We start from the raw sequence: 17,207 nt of genomic DNA, 5'->3' as shown, positions 1-17,207 counted from the left end.
CCTCTTTTCCCGTTTGTGCATGCCAAGATTATCCCCGATTTTAGATAGAACGACGGCGTTATCTGGCGTAGACGCAATGAAGACGTGTTCGGTCTCTGATACGGACGTGTAATACGATAGGCGGCTTGCGAGCGACGCTCCTTTCTTCAAATGCAGCTCACATTTAACAGCGATCGAATGGTCGGTGCAGGTGAAGGTCACAACGAGCATTCGGTCACTTGCGGGACACCGATTAACGTCGGAAGTCTGCGAAAGCGCGGAATCGACATGTAATGCATTTCTGGCGCCTTTCTTTGCGAACGACTTGACGTCATAACCGGAAGCTACCGTTTCTGTAAACACTGGTACTCTTCCGGAAGAATCGTCAGCAGGTTCACCTCTTCGTACGTCTCTTGGTCAATGTCAGTGACGATGAGGACCGAGTTGTTCCGGTCAACTAGGGCTGCCCGACCGTCGGATAGGAATACGGCGAACTAATGTCTTTATTCTGTGACACAATCGAACACAAGAATTGCTGACGTCTTTGGAAATGTTTTATGTTTCAACAGTTGTTATTATTTATAATAACTTGATAGGTTCAATTTAAAACCTAAATGTGGATACCAAATTCAGCCATATTTAAAAGTAATATATTACAAACCATATGAACTAAACAAGATGTTTTTGTATTTGTACAGGAACACAAAGAGCAATAGTAACACGTTAATGGGTAAATGTCTTATGATAACCTATTATTATCGGTCGAAATTGATATCGGCCAAGGAAAGCCAATGTATACAGCCAAGTTTTTGCATACACTTATAAGATTATTCCACACTTGTGATCAACTCGACTTTTACTGACAAATATCGACTGAACGATACCTATACATGTTTTAAATATTCCGTTACTGTTTATAAACAAGAACCTCCGTATTCACTTGAACGTTGTTACTATCTAACGTCATGTACAGATAACCTAAGACATCAGAAAGAATTGAGCTGCGTTCTGAGAAAACTGGACATAATGCATGTGCGTAAAGGGACGACACTTTCCGCCTCAACTTGATTTTCTGTAAGGAGGGACTTCCTTTAAACTACAAATACCATAAAAGTGGAAAGTGTCCTCCCTGATTAGCCTGTGTGGACTACGCAGGCTAATCTGGGATGACACTTTACGCACATGCATTAAGCCCAGTTTTCTCGCAATAAGACTCAATTAATAATCGCTTGGCATTTGTTGGAAATACTTATAACATAAACAGTCTCGTTGGGACAAAATGCTCAATCGTTAGCTGCTTGTAAGGTTTTTAAATTATCGTTTACATTGGATTTTTATTTCTAATATGCTACAAAAATATTGCGAAACGTAACTTATAAACAATTGTATCGAATTATGCTCTTGGCTCTTGTTACTACTCATATCTTGAATAACTTTCCGTATCATAAGAAGCTACTCGTATCTTAAGTAGCTTCTCGTATCTTAAGTAACTACTCGTTTATTAATTGAAAACTCGTATCTTAAGTTATGTCTCGTAAATAACCTTATGTTACAGTTTAAGAAACAAGATGATGAGTGTTTCTGTTCAAAAGTATTACGTAAAAATCACATCAACAATCAATTCCATTGCTAGCAAACCTAGTTTAGTACATGAGCCATTTAGTGGATGAGTCGATATGCGTATCACCAGAGCCAATGACTGTAAGGTTGCAGACAATGTCGTTGATGTACATGTACATCAGATGGTCGGAGCCTTGTGTGTGATTACATGGCTTTGAAAAAAATTGTCTAACTATGAGTTACAACATGAAAGACTCAGAAAAACGTTCCATAAACGCATACATCATTTATAAATTAAGGTGCATGTGCATAAAGTGTCGTCACAGATTAGCCTGTGCAGTACGCACATGCTAATCATGGGCGACACTTTACGCTTGTCTGATATTTTTCGTTTACAGAAAGTCTCTTCTTAGCAAAAGTCAAGTTTAGGCGGAATGTGTCGTCCCTGATTAGCCTGTGCTAAGTGTTTGTCGCATGATGACATTCACAATCTCATTTGTGACCATCGGAGATAAGCTGATGTAACACGAAGTTACGAACAAAGCAAGCACTTACAATGCAGGCTGGATGACATTATATGTATCAATTTAATATTGAAAAAATGAAAGAAAATATTTTTATTTATCGGGGTATTTTATGTCTGATTTGATAAAAAGAATATGCTTAATAATACATAAACGTATTTACGTTGCTTAATCCTTCCAATATTATGACGTATTGTACGACCTTGAACAGTGTTTGTGTTTGTAAAAATGTTTTTGTCTTCAATATGGCTTAAGATTTGGTTTGGACATCGAAGTACCTTAAAAATGTTCTTTGACACTTGATCAAGATGGCGATTAAGTTAATAGGCAATTTACTGAAGTGTCGCCTATAATAGACGCAACCACATGGTTTTTGTTTTTGTCTGCATTTTCAGATTGTGTATCAAAGATGTTAAATAAAACCACAGTTGCGCACAAGACGCTCGAACACAGTGAGTCTGATTGTGGCATATGTGCCCCCAATATGCAAATTGATAAACATTTGCGGTTTTCCACAAGTAGTCTCTTGACATTTTGTGCGTTAACTTCTTTAAGCATTTCATGTTTTGCGCCTTTGTTTAAATGTCGCTATAACGCTCTAATACAGCTTAATTTAAAGAGAAAAGTGTATCTGATTATGCTGAAATGGTTATTTGTGGTTTTGTTCATGAACAATCACTTCGGTTTAAGACGTCAATGTTTTAATTAGGGAACAATTTTGGTCAGCATTTTTAATTAAAACATGCACTAAGTTCCAGCGTTCGTTCAGTCTCAGCCACTTATTCATAAAGATGAATTTAAGCCACTGAAATATATCTAACATGATTAACATTTTACTTTGTCTGTTTCGGTAACGTATGGATTGAAGTCACAATGCCATATTGTAGCCTTCAATAGTGTATGCGACGCACCCGTTTCTAATAGTTGTATACGTCAACAATAAATAGTTTCTAGAATGTTGATAAATGATTTAAAAAATTGATTAAAAAAAATAATTTTAAGTAAATATAATAAAAATAAAAATAAGAAAAATGAAACATTATCATAGATAATGGGATCTGAAATAAGGAAAGCATATTGCTTTGATTCAACTATGCTGAATTCGCTTATTTGCATATATTAACCTCTGCAAAAATAACACAATGGCCTTTACCGATGTAACGTTCACACGGCGGATATTATAGCATACTTCAAAAGCAACATTGGTAGCTAACTTGAGAATGTATGACATCTTGTTCTATTTTTCCCTCTGAAATTACAAAACCTTTCTTGCAATATGATTACTGTAATTTAGAACGTTTTACCGATGTAATATTAGTACATTGTTTTTTGTTCAGGAATTTTGAAACCACTTGTACATTTATGCGTTTCAAGCAAAATTATAACTTCTATAGTATTATGGGTTACATTACCTTATTTTCAGTCCAAATAAAACAAAGCCAGCGTGTTAATGTTTTGTGTAATTTAAAATACATAATGAAACAACAACAATTACAACAACAAAAACAACTAATACTACTGCTGCTGCTACTGCTACTACTACTACTACTACTACTACTACTACTACTACTACTACTACTACTACTACTACTACTACTACTACTACTACTACTACTACTACTACTACTACTGCTACTGCTCTACTGCTACTGCTACTGCTACTGCTGCTGCTACTGATACTGTTACTTCTACTACGACTACGACTACGACTACTACTACTACTACTACTACTACTACTACTACTACTACTACTACTACTACTACTACTACTACTACTACTACTACTACTACTACTACTACTACTACTACTACTACTACTTCTACTGCTGCTGCTGCTGCTGCTGCTGCTGCTGCTACTACTACTACTACTACTACTACTACTACTACTACTGCTACTACTGCTGCTGCTGCTGCTGCTGCTGCAACTACTACTACTACTACTACTACTTCTACTACTACTACTACTACTACTACTACTACTACTACTACTACTACTACTACTACTACTACTACTACTACTACTACTTCACTATTACTACGACTACTACTTCGTTTATTATCAAAATAATGCACATTTATTGGTTTATTGCCATGATTGCAAAAACCAGCCGTAAAATGTTCTGTTGTTACGACGTTACTACGTGTGATTCAAGATCTCCTCATCAGAAAATCATCATGACATATACAAACATGAGACAGTTAAATACCACGCATTTTGTCTTGTCACGTTTCTTCAAATTGTGTACTGACTTTAATAACATAATAAATTAAATGAAATATAACTTGATGACTAATGCTGTTTGTCGTAATTCTACATATGTAATATTACTGTTTTTCAGTAAACGTTGTAGATAACGTCATTTTTTTATATTTATGACCAGTAAATGAAAACGTGTTAAGCGTCTCAAACTTGTGACATATTGATATGTAAATGGCGTTACCACAAGCGCGAGGTCCCTAACGAGTGGCTTGTGGCTTAACCAATTAATTCATACCTGACACAAGTTTGCTGAGTCATGAAATTTTTATTTTTTCCGTTACTGATTATCAAAACCGTTTCGTTAATGATAAATACATGCATAAAAGTAAAGTGTAAAGACATGCAAACGGTTATCTTTCTGTAAAACCTTTTGGTTGTTTACGAGCCAGTTGAATGGCAAATACATAATAAAACATTAAAAAGTATCTAACATATATTTGGGCCGTGCTCTGTGAAAAGGGAGTTTAATGCATGTGCGTAAATTGTCGTCCCAGATTAGCCTGTTTAGTCCGCACAGGCTAATCAAAGACGACACGTTTCGTCTAAACTTGATTTTTGCTAAGAAGGTTCTTTTTTTAAACAGAAAATGTCATGAAAGCGGAAAGTGTCGTTCCTGACTAGCCTGTGAGGACTGCACAGTCTAATCTAGGACGACACTTTACGCACATGCATTAAACACCCTTTTAACAGAGCACGGCCCATTTATTTATCATATGACATAACAATAATTATTAGCTTTGAGCTCAGACAATCGCTCAGTTTCTTGTTAACCCTGTTCATATTTATGAAATGATAAGAACACTGTGAATGGCGATCTATATCTATGTATCGATAACAAAAACCTCAATAATAACAACAAAAACAACAACAACAACAACACGTCTAGGGATGTCTGACCGAAAAAATATATAAAACATTGAAAATGTGGAAAATAAAGTTATGAATGTTTAAAACTATATCTTTAATGATTCATATGACAAAACGCCCTTGTGTTTCGAGAAAAAAATGTATTCCTTGGTGTCTTTGTAGTCTGGCGGCTAACTGAGATAAAAAAGTTCGTCGAAAATGGTACGATGACCGTTTTGTTTTAGTTTCCTCTTACTGAGTTTCCATTCACTGCCATAAAGTCAAAGATAAAATTGTGAATTTGCTATTAAGACTTAATTGGGTATACTTGCATTATCATTTTGCGATTAAATTTTCGTATCCCATCGTCGTAAATCTGAAATATTTTGTTATATAATGGTAACGAATATGGCATAAGAATGAAATTAGTAATGCATGTGTATTTTTTAGACACAAGAAAACGTGCTTATGTCAAACTACAGGTTAATATATCATATTTAAGTTACTTAAAAATTAACGATGACGAATAATAAAAGTTAGCAGTTATACGTTGGATCATTACAAATTTGTACAAGCAATTTACGTTTACGCCTACTTGACAATAATTTACAATTGTGAGATAATTATATATTTCCAATATACACTGTGCATTTTGTGAAGCATATGTTTGTTTGTGTTGCTGTTTTGCCAGGGCACTTGCAGAATGTCGAAGAGTGATATCTGGATGTATACACATTCACCAAGATACTGACCCGACAGCGAAATAAAGGGAGGTAAATACTGCTTTATTGTGACGTTGTTTATGCAAGATTGTCTTTCTTCCTTTAAAACAAACTTTAATCTTTAAGGGACAGTTTCACAGATTTTGGCATGTTTTAAAGTTTGTCATTTAAAGCTTTATAGTGATAAATATAAACATTGAGATTGTAGATATTTAGTATGCCATAAAGTCAAAATCGGATTATATCTTTTTTCTGTCCGCTATCTTTGTAGATAGATGTCAAAATTATTTGACACGTGTACTATCATGTTGATATATGGGCTGTGGTCTGTGAAAAAGGGATGTAATGAATGTGCGTAAAATATCGTCCCAGATAAGCCTGTGCGGACAACCTGTGCTGTCCGCACAGGCTAATCAGTACCTGTGAAGTCCGCACTAGCTAATCAGAAACGACACTTTACGCATTTATGATATTTTTCGTTTTAAGAAAGTCTCTTTATAGAAAAAATCAAGTTTAGGCGGAAAGTGTCGTCCCTGATAAGCCTGTGCGGACTGCACACGCTCATCTGGGACGACACTTTACGCATATGCATCAAACCCCCTTTCACAGAGCGCGGCTCATATATTTTGTCTCGGTCATGGTGGTACGGAGATTAAATGTGAAATGTGCGGTACCTTATTCCTTCTTTTAAGTCTGTCATTTTCGGGTGGATTTAGAAAAATTGCCAAGCAATAATTTGCAAAATCACGAGACTATGATTAGCCATGCATTAGCGCATTAAGGTCACTCTTTTAGGGCAACATACCGTTACAACAATTGTAACGCTTCTCATCAATAATTTGGAAAAATTCGTTCATTATTTACACAGCGTTTAAAATGATCTGTTTAATATGAACATTGAAGTGGTGCAGTAGCAGCACTAAGATTGTTTCCGGACCCGGATTTGAATCCACATAACGGCAAACTTTTGTAAAAGTAGTAAGTGCATATTTTATGTAAATAAATAAATAAATAAATATATGGTTATTACATGTATTTTCTAAAAATGTGATACTAGCACTTCTATGAGAATGTGTCAAACGCTGACACAGTTGAGTGAGCTATAGTTTAAATGACAGATCTATAAATATATTTCTTCAACAAAAATATTGTTGGTCGCATGCCCAATATATCTACTGGGAGATTTACACGCTGGCTGTTTAACAAACATATTTATTAAAAAAGTACAAAATGACAATTTAAAACAAATTAGAAGAAGCACACACACACACACACACACACACACACACACTTATAGGAAAAAGCATTGCAGTGTTTTTTATGATTAAATTAAACTCCTAAATTTGATTATAAGATAATTTCGATCGATTTTTTACTAGAGGCGAATATAAACTAGTTTTATTACGTAAAATAAGACTGTATATACCCGGTATAAAAACACATGATGCATCGTTTCCGTATTTCATGCTTAACGTATCACCCGTTAAAAGCTTGGGGCAATAAATCTAAGCATTCTGTCGAAAGATCAAAGGCCATGCGTTTTCCGTCCAAAAGGTTACCAAAAAGCGACGGCCGTCGGGATGTATGTCTACGTCACCAAATTTCTTGCTCCCATCGAAGTAAATAACTTCACCACGTGATCCATCGGCGTTCAGGCGGAAAATGTTGTGCGAGTCCTCGCAACAGACCAGTATGCAGCCTTTTTCGTCTATAGCCGACCCTCTGGGAAACTTCATTCGTTTGTGCTGAAACCGAAACATTTCTTGCAAGAAGTTCCCGGACCATCTGCAACCGACGAAGAAGTTACCGTCACCAAAATACACCTTGTCATGACCGTCTGTCATGAGCAGTCCGCCTCGATCCCTCTTTTCCCGTCTGTGCATGCCAAGATCATCCCCTATTTCAGATAGAACGACGACGTTATCTGGCGTAGACGCAATGAAGACGCCGTCTGAAAGCGATACAACAGTCCGTGTTCGGTCGCTGATACGGACGTGTAATACCCTCAATAGGCGGCTTGCGAGCGACGCTCCTTTCTCCAAATGCAGCTCACACTTAACAGCGATCGAATGGTCGGGGCAGGTGAAGGTCACAACGAGCATGTTGTCACTTCCGGGACACCGATTCACGTCGGAAGGCTGCGGAAGCGCGGAATCGACATGTAATGCATTTCTGGCGCCTTTCTTTGCAAACGACTTGACTTCATATCCGGAAGCAGCCGTGTCTGTAGCGCAATGGTACTCTTCCGGAAGAATCGTCAGCAGGTTTACCTCTTCGTACGTCTCTTGGTCAATGTCAGTGACGATGAGGACCGAGTTTTTCCGGTCAACTAGGGCCGCCCGACCGTCGGATAGAAATATGCCAGCGACAATCAGCCGGCTGCGTTCAGGTTGGGCAAGATAGTACAGGGATTGTAAAAGTTCTAGGAAAAAAAAGAGAAGAATATTCATGACATTATTGTTACACAGGGAAAGTCAAATGATTGAAGATGATAGTATTATTGAATTGGTTGAGCATGCAAGTTATCAACTCATTGATCTAATCAAGGCAAAAAATTTAAATATTAAACAACAACAACCACAAATAACGTTATGCTGACCTATTTTATTTGCTAAGCACAGCGTTTGATAAAGGATGGCGATCTCAAACGTATCATTATGTGTTTATTTTTCTTTGATAGCTTGTTTATATATGTTTTATGTTGCCGTATTAAAATGTAATACAAGGGCGGTATGTTTACAAACATACCTTAACTCGGTTAACATTGTTATAGCGTCCACACTCTTGTTTCTGTACCTTAGACTGATCTTCATGAGGCACGTTAAGAGTTAAAATGTGCTTAAATTGTATTATTAATTATATATAATTGCATTTTTCCTGCAAAATTCTCAAGTATATTTTATTTTATGTTTTTAAAAGTTGTTTAACCTCTCTAGTAATCATAAAATGGACTAAGACATGCGTATATAAATTATTAAATTATTCACGTTACTTTACTTTTGCGTATAAGAATTCACGTTTAGAAAGGCTTTATTAAGTTGAAATTTTCGCAGTTTTAAACAGTGTTTCAGGCACATCGCGGCGTTCAGTTTATTAATGCACACTCTTCATTTGATAGCGGGTTTATAATTATCCACCAAACATATCAGCTACATAAAGAGATAATATGTATTTGTGTTACAACGCATGATATGTATCATAAACGGAAGTAAAAATATCGTACACGAAAGTAAATACACAATACTTATACATATACATAACTTTAAATAAAATATTTAAACACCCTTAATATTAAACTTGTAAAAACTGCCATCACGAGCAAAACTATTTTCAGACATGGAAGTTGTCGACGTTCTTGTCATAATTGTAAATTGGTTGTTAATGTGAAAAAAGCGAAATCCAGGTTCGAATTTTTAAATAACGTTCAAATGTATAACTGACAATTATAAACAACAACATTAAAATTACGTCACATGCACGAGACTATTCCCGGTGATAATTTGTTCCTTGTGGTTAATGATTAAAGCTTGTTAAGTAGTGATTATATTCGTATATTAACTCCCGTCGTTTCGCCACTTCTGAAAATTTATTTAGTGTTAAACTATTCGTATTTATTTCGATCGTTTACAATATACATATCGGCTGTATAATGGCAATTAAAAATGATAATACTTATATAATTACCACAAGTCATTATTTATCCTGTTAACTATTTCTTATTTGTTATTTTCGATTTAATCCGTTGAGAAGCAACTAGACTCACGTGATGTAATGGTATAGATATTTTTAAAAAATCTATGCACATTATTTTCCAAAAACGCAGTCAACATTGCTCTGTTTTAAAGATACTCGGTCGCTAACGATTATAGCGTATAAAGGTTTATTAGGATTTCTAGTTTTCAATTATTGATGACATTTTTATGACAAACAAACACATCAGAGCAATTACATGTCCACTGACATAACGTTATTAATACCGCTTTCTAATATTGGAGGTATGATTTTTGGATATTGTCAAAGTTTCTACTCTAAATTACAGGATACGATTGCCTTATATATCTTATATACTTGACATGTATACAGTTAAATGCATATTGCAAAGTGTAAGTATACTGTGCAATATTAAGAATGCTGATGGTGGAATAAAAGATATGCAGAATGAATAGTTTATGCACGTCTGAACTTTGCATATAAAACAATAATTATCAAAATTAAAAGATAGCATTTATGTTACCATATTGTCTTTTGTAAATATATTGTCTTGTTTGGTGTTTGGGCCTATTAAAAAATACGATATATAAACCACACAACCAGTCAGAATAAGGTAAATAGAGCGGAAACATTTAAAATACCTAAATTACTTTCAAAAGCGAGCGCAATATAATGCCCCTATGGAGCCCCGGTGAAAGCCGGCAGCATCCCGGCAGAGCCCCGGTATACCGTAACTCCGCCGGCACTAACCGGGGCTATACTGGCATCAGACACCGACAGAGCTACGGCTAGGCCCCGGTTTAACCACGGTCGTCGCCGGTAATGCCCCAGCGGAGCCCCGGTGAATGCCGGTGGCGTCCCGGCAGAGCGCCGATTTACCGATGTACCGTAGCTATACCGGGACTCTGCCGGCATTAGCCGGGGCTCCACCTGGGCACCACCGGCGACAACTGGTGCGTTGCTGTAGCTCTGCCGGGGTCTGTATGGGCCCCGGTGGAGCTACGGTGCCGTCCCGGTTGTTCCCGGTGCCATACCGATTTTTCCCCGTGCCGCGCCAGTCGTTGCCGGTCCTTCTCGGTTACTCCCGGTTCATCCCGGAGGTATTAAATAGCTTAATACTTTCCCGGTGGAGCCCCAGTTGTCCCCGGTCGTCCCTGGTGGAGCCCCTGTTCATACCGGTAGAGCCCCTGTTCATCCCGGTAGATCCCGGATCACGCACCGGGGCTCCACCGACATCATAGTGAGACTTAACCTTCACGTTGATCAATAATTATAACATTTGCAATGAGCGATGGGGGGGGGGGGGAGGGGGGCATATCAATCTTAGATAAGATATAAACCGATATTTTTCACAACACTGCAACATGGTGTAGAAAAGCGATATCGGAATACCTTTTTGTACATGCCCCCTTTACCTTTTCAAAACCAACTCAGACAAAGTATCAAGGTAATTTTGTTACAAAAAAAACGGGAAGATATGTAATTATATGAAAAATGAACTGAAAGTCAACCAAAAGATACATGTATTCAATGTTTATTCCGAAAATTTAATAGTAGGAATTCTAAAATAATGAACAAAAATATATTTTTGTAGTAAAATGTGAAACAAAAGTAACATGACATCTATAAAGAATAAACTGATATTAGGGTACACGATTTATATTCTATTTGCAATGAAGACATTTTAAACATAACTCACAAAGAATTGCAAATTGAACAGTCAAAAGTACTAAGTGCATATTTTCTGTAAATAAATATATGGTTATTACAAGTCATGTATTTTCTAAAAATGTGATACTAGCACTTCTAAGAGAATGTGCCAAACGCTGACACAGTTGTGTGTGCTATTGTTTACATGACAGATCTATAAATATATTTCTTCAACAAAAAGATTGTTGGTCGCATGCCAAATATATCCACTGGGAGATTAAAACAATGGCTGAAAAACTTTATGACAAAAGTACAAAATGACAATTCAAAACGAATTAGAAGAAGCACACGCAAACTTATGAGAATAATGCATTGCAGTCGCTTGTTATAATTAAATTAAACTTATAAATTTGATAAGAAGATTATTTTGATCGATTTTATTTACTAGAGGCGAAGATAAACCCCTTGTTTACGTAAAATAAGACTGTATGTACCCGGTATGAAAACACACGATGTATCGTTTCCGTATTTTGTGTTTAACGAATTACCTGGTAAAAGCTTTGGAAAATAATTCTACGCATTTTGTCGAAAGATCAAAGGCCACTCGTTTTCCTTGTGGTTAATGATTAAACCTTGTTCATTGTGTTGAATAATTAAGTATTGATTGTATATGTATATTAACTCCCGTTGTTTCGCCACTTCTGAAAATTTATTTAGTGTTAAACTATTCGTATTTATTTCGATCGTTTACAATATACATATCGGCTGTATAATGGCAATTAAAAAATGATAATACTTATATAATTACCACAAGTCATTATTTTTCCTGTTTACTATGTCTTATTTGTTATTTTCGATTTAATCCGTTGAGAATCAACTAGACTCACGTGATGTAATGGTATATATATATTTTTTTAAAAATCTATGCACATTATTTTCCAAAAACGCAGTCAACATTGCTCTGTTTTAAAGATACTCGGTCGCTAACGATTATAGCGTATAAAGGTTTATTAGGATTTCTAGTTTTCAATTATTGATGACATTTTTATGACAAACAAACACATCAGAGCAATTACATGTCCACTGACATAACGTTATTAATACCGCTTTCTAATATTGAAGGTATGATTTTTGGGTTAAGTTTAAGTTTCTACTCTAAATTACAGGATACGATTGCCTTATATATCTTACATACTTGACATGTATACAGTTAAATGCATATTGCAAAGTGTAAGTATACTGTGCAATATTAAGAATGCTGATGGTGGAATAAAAGATATGCAGAATGAATAGTTTATGCACGTCTGAACTTTGCATATAAAACAATAATTATCAAAATTAAAAGATAGCATTTATGTTACCATATTGTCTTTTGTAAATATATTGTCTTGTTTGGTGTTTGGGCCTATTAGAAATACGATATATAAACCACACAACCAGTCAGAATAGGGTAAATAGAGCGGAAACATTTAAAATACCTAAATTACTTTCAAAAGCGAGCGCAATATAATGCCCCTATGGAGCCCCGGTGAAAGCCGGCAGCATCCCGGCAGAGCCCCGGTATACCGTAACTCCGCCGGCACTCACCGGGGCTATACTGGCATCAGACGCCGGCAGAGCTACGGCAACGCCCCGGTTTAACCACGGTCGTCGCCGGTAATGCCCCAGCGGAGCCCCGGTGAATGTCGGTGGCGTCCCGGCAGAGCGCCGATTTACCGATGTACCGTAGCTATACCGGGACTCTGCCGGCGTTAGCCGGGACTCCACCTTGGCACCACCGGCGACAACTGGTGCGTTGCCGTAGCTCTGCCGGGGTCTGTATGGGCCCCGGTGGAGCTACGGTGCCGTCCCGGTTGTTCCCGGTGCCATCCCGATTTTTCCCCGTGCCGCGCCAGTCGTTGCCGGTCCTTCTCGGTTACTCCCGGTTCATCCCGGAGGTATTAAATAGTTTAATACTTTCCCGGTGGAGCCCCGGTTGTCCCCGGTCGTCCCTGGTGGAGCCCCTGTTCATACCGGTAGAGCCCCTGTTCATCCCGGTAGATCCCGGATCACGCACCGGGGCTCCACCGGCATCATAGTGAGACCGGGCCTTCACGTTGATCAATAATTATAACATTTGCAATGAGCGATGGGGGGGGGGGTGGGGGCATATCAATCTTATGCAAGATATAAACCGATATTTTTCTCAACACTGCAACATGGTGTAGAAAAGCGATATCGGAATACCTTTTTGTAATGCCCCCTTTACCTTTTCAAAACCAACTCAGACAAAGTATCAAGGTAATTTTGCTACAAAAAAAAACGGGAAGATATGTAATTATATGAAAAATGAACTGAAAGTCAACCAAAAGATACATGTATTCAATGTTTATTCCGAAAATCTAATAGTAGGAATTCTAAAATAATGACCAAAACTATATTTTGTAGTAAAATGTGTGAAACAAAAGTAACATGACATCTATAAAGAATAAACTGATATTAGGGCACACGATTTATATTCTATTTGCAATGAAGACATTTTAAACATAACTAACAAAGAATTGCAAATTTAACAGTCAAAAGTACTAAGTGCATATTTTCTGTAAATAAATATATGGTTATTACAAGTCATGTATTTTCTAAATATGTGATACTAGAAATTCTAAGAGAATGTGCCAAACGCTGACACAGTTGTGTGTGCTATTGTTTAGATGACAGATCTATAAATATATTTTTCAACAAAAAGATTGTTGGTCGCATGCCAAATATATCCACTGGGAGATTAAAACAATGGCTGAAAAACTTTATTACAAAAGTACAAAATGACAATTCAAAACGAATTAGAAGAAGCACACGCAAACTTATGAGAATAATGCATTGCAGTCGCTTGTTATAATTAAATTAAACTTTTAAATTTGATAAGAAGATAATTTTGATCGATTTTTTTACTAGAGGCGAAGATAAACCCCCTTTTTACGTAAAATAAGACTGTATGTACCCGGTATGAAAACACACGATGTATCGTTTCCGTATTTTGTGTTTAACGTATTACCTGGTAAAAGCTTTGGAAAATAATTCTACGCATTCTGTCGAAAGATCAAAGGCCACTCGTTTTCCGTCCAAAAGGTTACCAAAATTCGACGGCCGTCGGGATGTACGTCTACGTCACCAAATGACTTGCTCCGATCGAAGTAAATTACTTCACCACGTGATCCATCGGCGTTCAGGCGGAAAATGCTATGCGAGTCATCGCAACAGACCAGTATGCAGCCACTTCCGTCTATAGCCGAACCTCTGGGAAACTTCATTCGTTTGTGCTGAAACCGAAACATTTCTTGCAAGAAGTTCCCGGACCATCTGCAACCGACAAAGAAGTCACCGTCACCGAAATACACCTTGTCATGACCGTCTGTCATGAGCAGTCCGCCTCGATCCCTCTTTCCCCGTCTATGCATGCCAAGATTATCCCCGATTTCAGATAGAACGACGACGTTATCTGGCGTAGACGCAATGAAGACGCCGTCTGAAAGCGATACAACAGTCCGTGTTCGGTCTCTGATACGGACGTGTAATACCCTCGATAGGCGGCTTGCGAGCGACGCTCCTTTCTTCAAATGCAGCTCACATTTAACAGCGATCGAATGGTCGGGGCAGGTGAAGGTCACAACGAGCATGTTGTCACTTCCGGGACACCGATTCACGTCGGAAGGCTGCGGAAGAGCGGAATCGACATGTAATGCATTTCTGGCGCCTTTCTTTGCGAACGACTTGACGTCATAGCCGGAAGCTACCGTATCTGTAACACACTGATACTCTTCCGGAAGAATCGTCAGCAGGTTCACCTCTTCGTACGTCTCTTGGTCAATGTCAGTGACGATGAGGACCGAGTTTTTCCGGTCAACTAGGGCCGCCTGACCGTCGGATAGGAATATGCCGGCGACAATCAGCCGGCTGCGTTCAGGTTGGGCAAGATAGTGCAGGGATTTTAAAAGTTCTAGAAAAAACACGAACAAATTGTTATTCATTACATTATTGTTACACAGGGAAAGTCAAATGATTTAAGATAATATTATTATTGAATTGTATGAGCATGTAAGTAATCAAATCGTTGATTTAATCAAGCACGAAAACTGATGCATATCACACAACAACAACAAACAACGTTATGCTGACCTATTTTATTTGCTTAGCACAACGTTTCATAAAGGATGGCGTTTTCAAATGTAGCATTATATTTGTTTTTCTTAGAAAGCTGGTTTGTATGTGTTTTATATGGCCGTATTAAAACGTAATACAAGGGCGGTTTGTTAACTTACATACATACACTTGGTTAACATGTTTTATACCGTCCACACGCTTGTTTCTTGACATAAGACTGCTCTATATGGGGCACGTAAATAGTTAAATAGTTTTTAAATTCTATTATTACTTTTATATAATTGCATTTTTACTGTAAAGTTCTCAAGTAGATCGTATTTAATGTTATCATACGTCTTTCTGTAATCATAAAATGGACTAAGACATGCGTATATAGATAAATCATTCACGTTACTTTTGCGTTATAAGAGTTTTTTCAACGCTTTGTTAAGTGGATGTTTTCGCAGTTTTGTACTGTGTTTCAGGCACATCGCGGCGTTCAGTTTATTAACGCACACTCTTCATGTGATAGCAGGCTCATTAGTACAAAGTGCACACGTTTATACCAGTAACTGACAACTTGTCTTTTTAAAGGGCATTTCTTGTTAAAGCCTGTGGACAGGAGGCATATCAACACAGTCATACAGGAGCCGTACGAAAGGGAAACGTTTACAGAAAACATTGGCAAACCTTTGTATTTTACTGAAACAGATAGTAACTGATGATAAATATCCGCCAAATATATCAGCTTTACAAAAAGATAATATGTGTTTGTGTTACAACGCATGATATATATCGTTTACGGAAGAAACATTACACTCTTTCCTAATATATTTCGTCTAAATGGACTTTTTAAAGTTTGCGTTTACAAATTGGTTACATTTCCTGTCTGTTACTAAAAAATACAATTGTATATTGAGGTAAAAAAAAACAACAACAAATACACAGGAATTGATTTACCCCTACTGGATACGAAACTGGGAAGATAAATATACAATACTTATACATATACATAGCATTAAATATTTAAACGCCCTTAAAAGTTTACCTGTAAAAACTGCCATCACAAGTAAAACTATTTTCAGATTATGTAAGTTGTCGACGTTCGGATAATAATTGTAAATTGGTTGTTAATGTGAGAAAAAGCGAAATCCAGGTTCGAATATTTTCATGACGTTCAAATGTTTAACTGACAATAATAAACAACAATATTAAAAATGACGTCACATACACGAGACTATTCCCGGTGATAATTTGTTTCTTGTGGTTAATGATTAAAGCTTGTTAATTTTGTTAAATAATTAAGTAGTGATTATATTCGTATATTTACTCCTGTTGTTTCGCCACTTCTGACAACTTATTTAGTGTTAAACTATGCGTATTTATATCGATCGTTTACAAAACACAAATCTGCTGAAGATCTATAATGGCAATTCAAAAATAATAATACTTATATAATTACCACAAGTCATTATTTATCCTGTTTACTTTTTTATATTTGTTACTTTTGATTTAATCCGTTCTGAATCTACGAGACTCACGTGATTTAATGCGTATATACATTTTTCAAAAATGCATGCACATTATTTTTCAAAAACGGAATCAACAGTGTTTTAAAGATACCCGGTCGCTATATATATATATATGCTACATTATCAGCAGAAAATGTGTTTAAAACCTGATAGAAAATTAACAATCAATGTCGAGGTAATGTATTAAGATGATTTGGTGATTGTAACTTATAATGATACTTTCTCAAATCTTGTTAAAAATATGTTTTATTATTATTCTGTTGCTCTTGTGCATTTTAAACCATAAGATATTAAATTACAATTAAGT

The 17,207-nt window shown here is 36.7% G+C and overlaps 2 protein-coding genes and 1 long non-coding RNA gene across 4 annotated transcripts in view; 1 reads left to right on the top strand and 2 right to left on the bottom strand.

Moving 5' to 3' along the window:
* Positions 1 to 16,584, bottom strand: part of LOC127870153 (uncharacterized) — a 36,360-nt gene extending 19,776 nt beyond the window's left edge. Inside the window, exons 1-2 of the mRNA XM_052412809.1 lie at positions 16,417 to 16,584; positions 14,524 to 15,225 (exon numbers count right to left, since the gene is read on the bottom strand). Coding sequence (XP_052268769.1) covers positions 14,524 to 15,225; positions 16,417 to 16,432 — 718 coding nt within the window. The 5' untranslated portion in view covers positions 16,433 to 16,584. The remainder of the gene's footprint in view (positions 1 to 14,523; positions 15,226 to 16,416) is intronic.
* On the top strand, positions 132 to 8,543 carry LOC127869314 (uncharacterized). Its single transcript, XR_008044510.1, has 2 exons — positions 132 to 196; positions 7,980 to 8,543. It is a non-coding gene; the product is annotated as an uncharacterized LOC127869314 (long non-coding RNA).
* On the bottom strand, positions 6,910 to 13,427 carry LOC127869313 (uncharacterized). Of its 2 annotated transcripts, none has more exons than XM_052411766.1 (2): positions 12,061 to 13,427; positions 6,910 to 8,313 (listed from the first exon to the last, which is right to left on the bottom strand). In XM_052411766.1, exons 1-2 carry the CDS (start codon positions 12,068 to 12,070, stop codon positions 7,397 to 7,399), a joined length of 927 nt encoding a protein of 308 aa, XP_052267726.1. In that variant the 5' UTR covers positions 12,071 to 13,427; the 3' UTR covers positions 6,910 to 7,396. The 2 variants fall into 2 exon arrangements, with proteins under 2 accessions (XP_052267726.1, XP_052267727.1); XM_052411767.1 differs by lacking the exon at positions 12,061 to 13,427 and adding an exon at positions 9,576 to 9,738.
* Positions 16,585 to 17,207: the final 623 nt, after the last annotated feature.

Source organism: Dreissena polymorpha, chromosome 2 (assembly GCF_020536995.1).
Source record: "Dreissena polymorpha isolate Duluth1 chromosome 2, UMN_Dpol_1.0, whole genome shotgun sequence".
NCBI lineage: Eukaryota > Metazoa > Mollusca > Bivalvia > Myida > Dreissenidae > Dreissena > Dreissena polymorpha.
The sequence above is the reverse complement of the archived record's forward strand: the minus strand, read 5'-3'. Positions and strand labels throughout refer to the sequence as shown.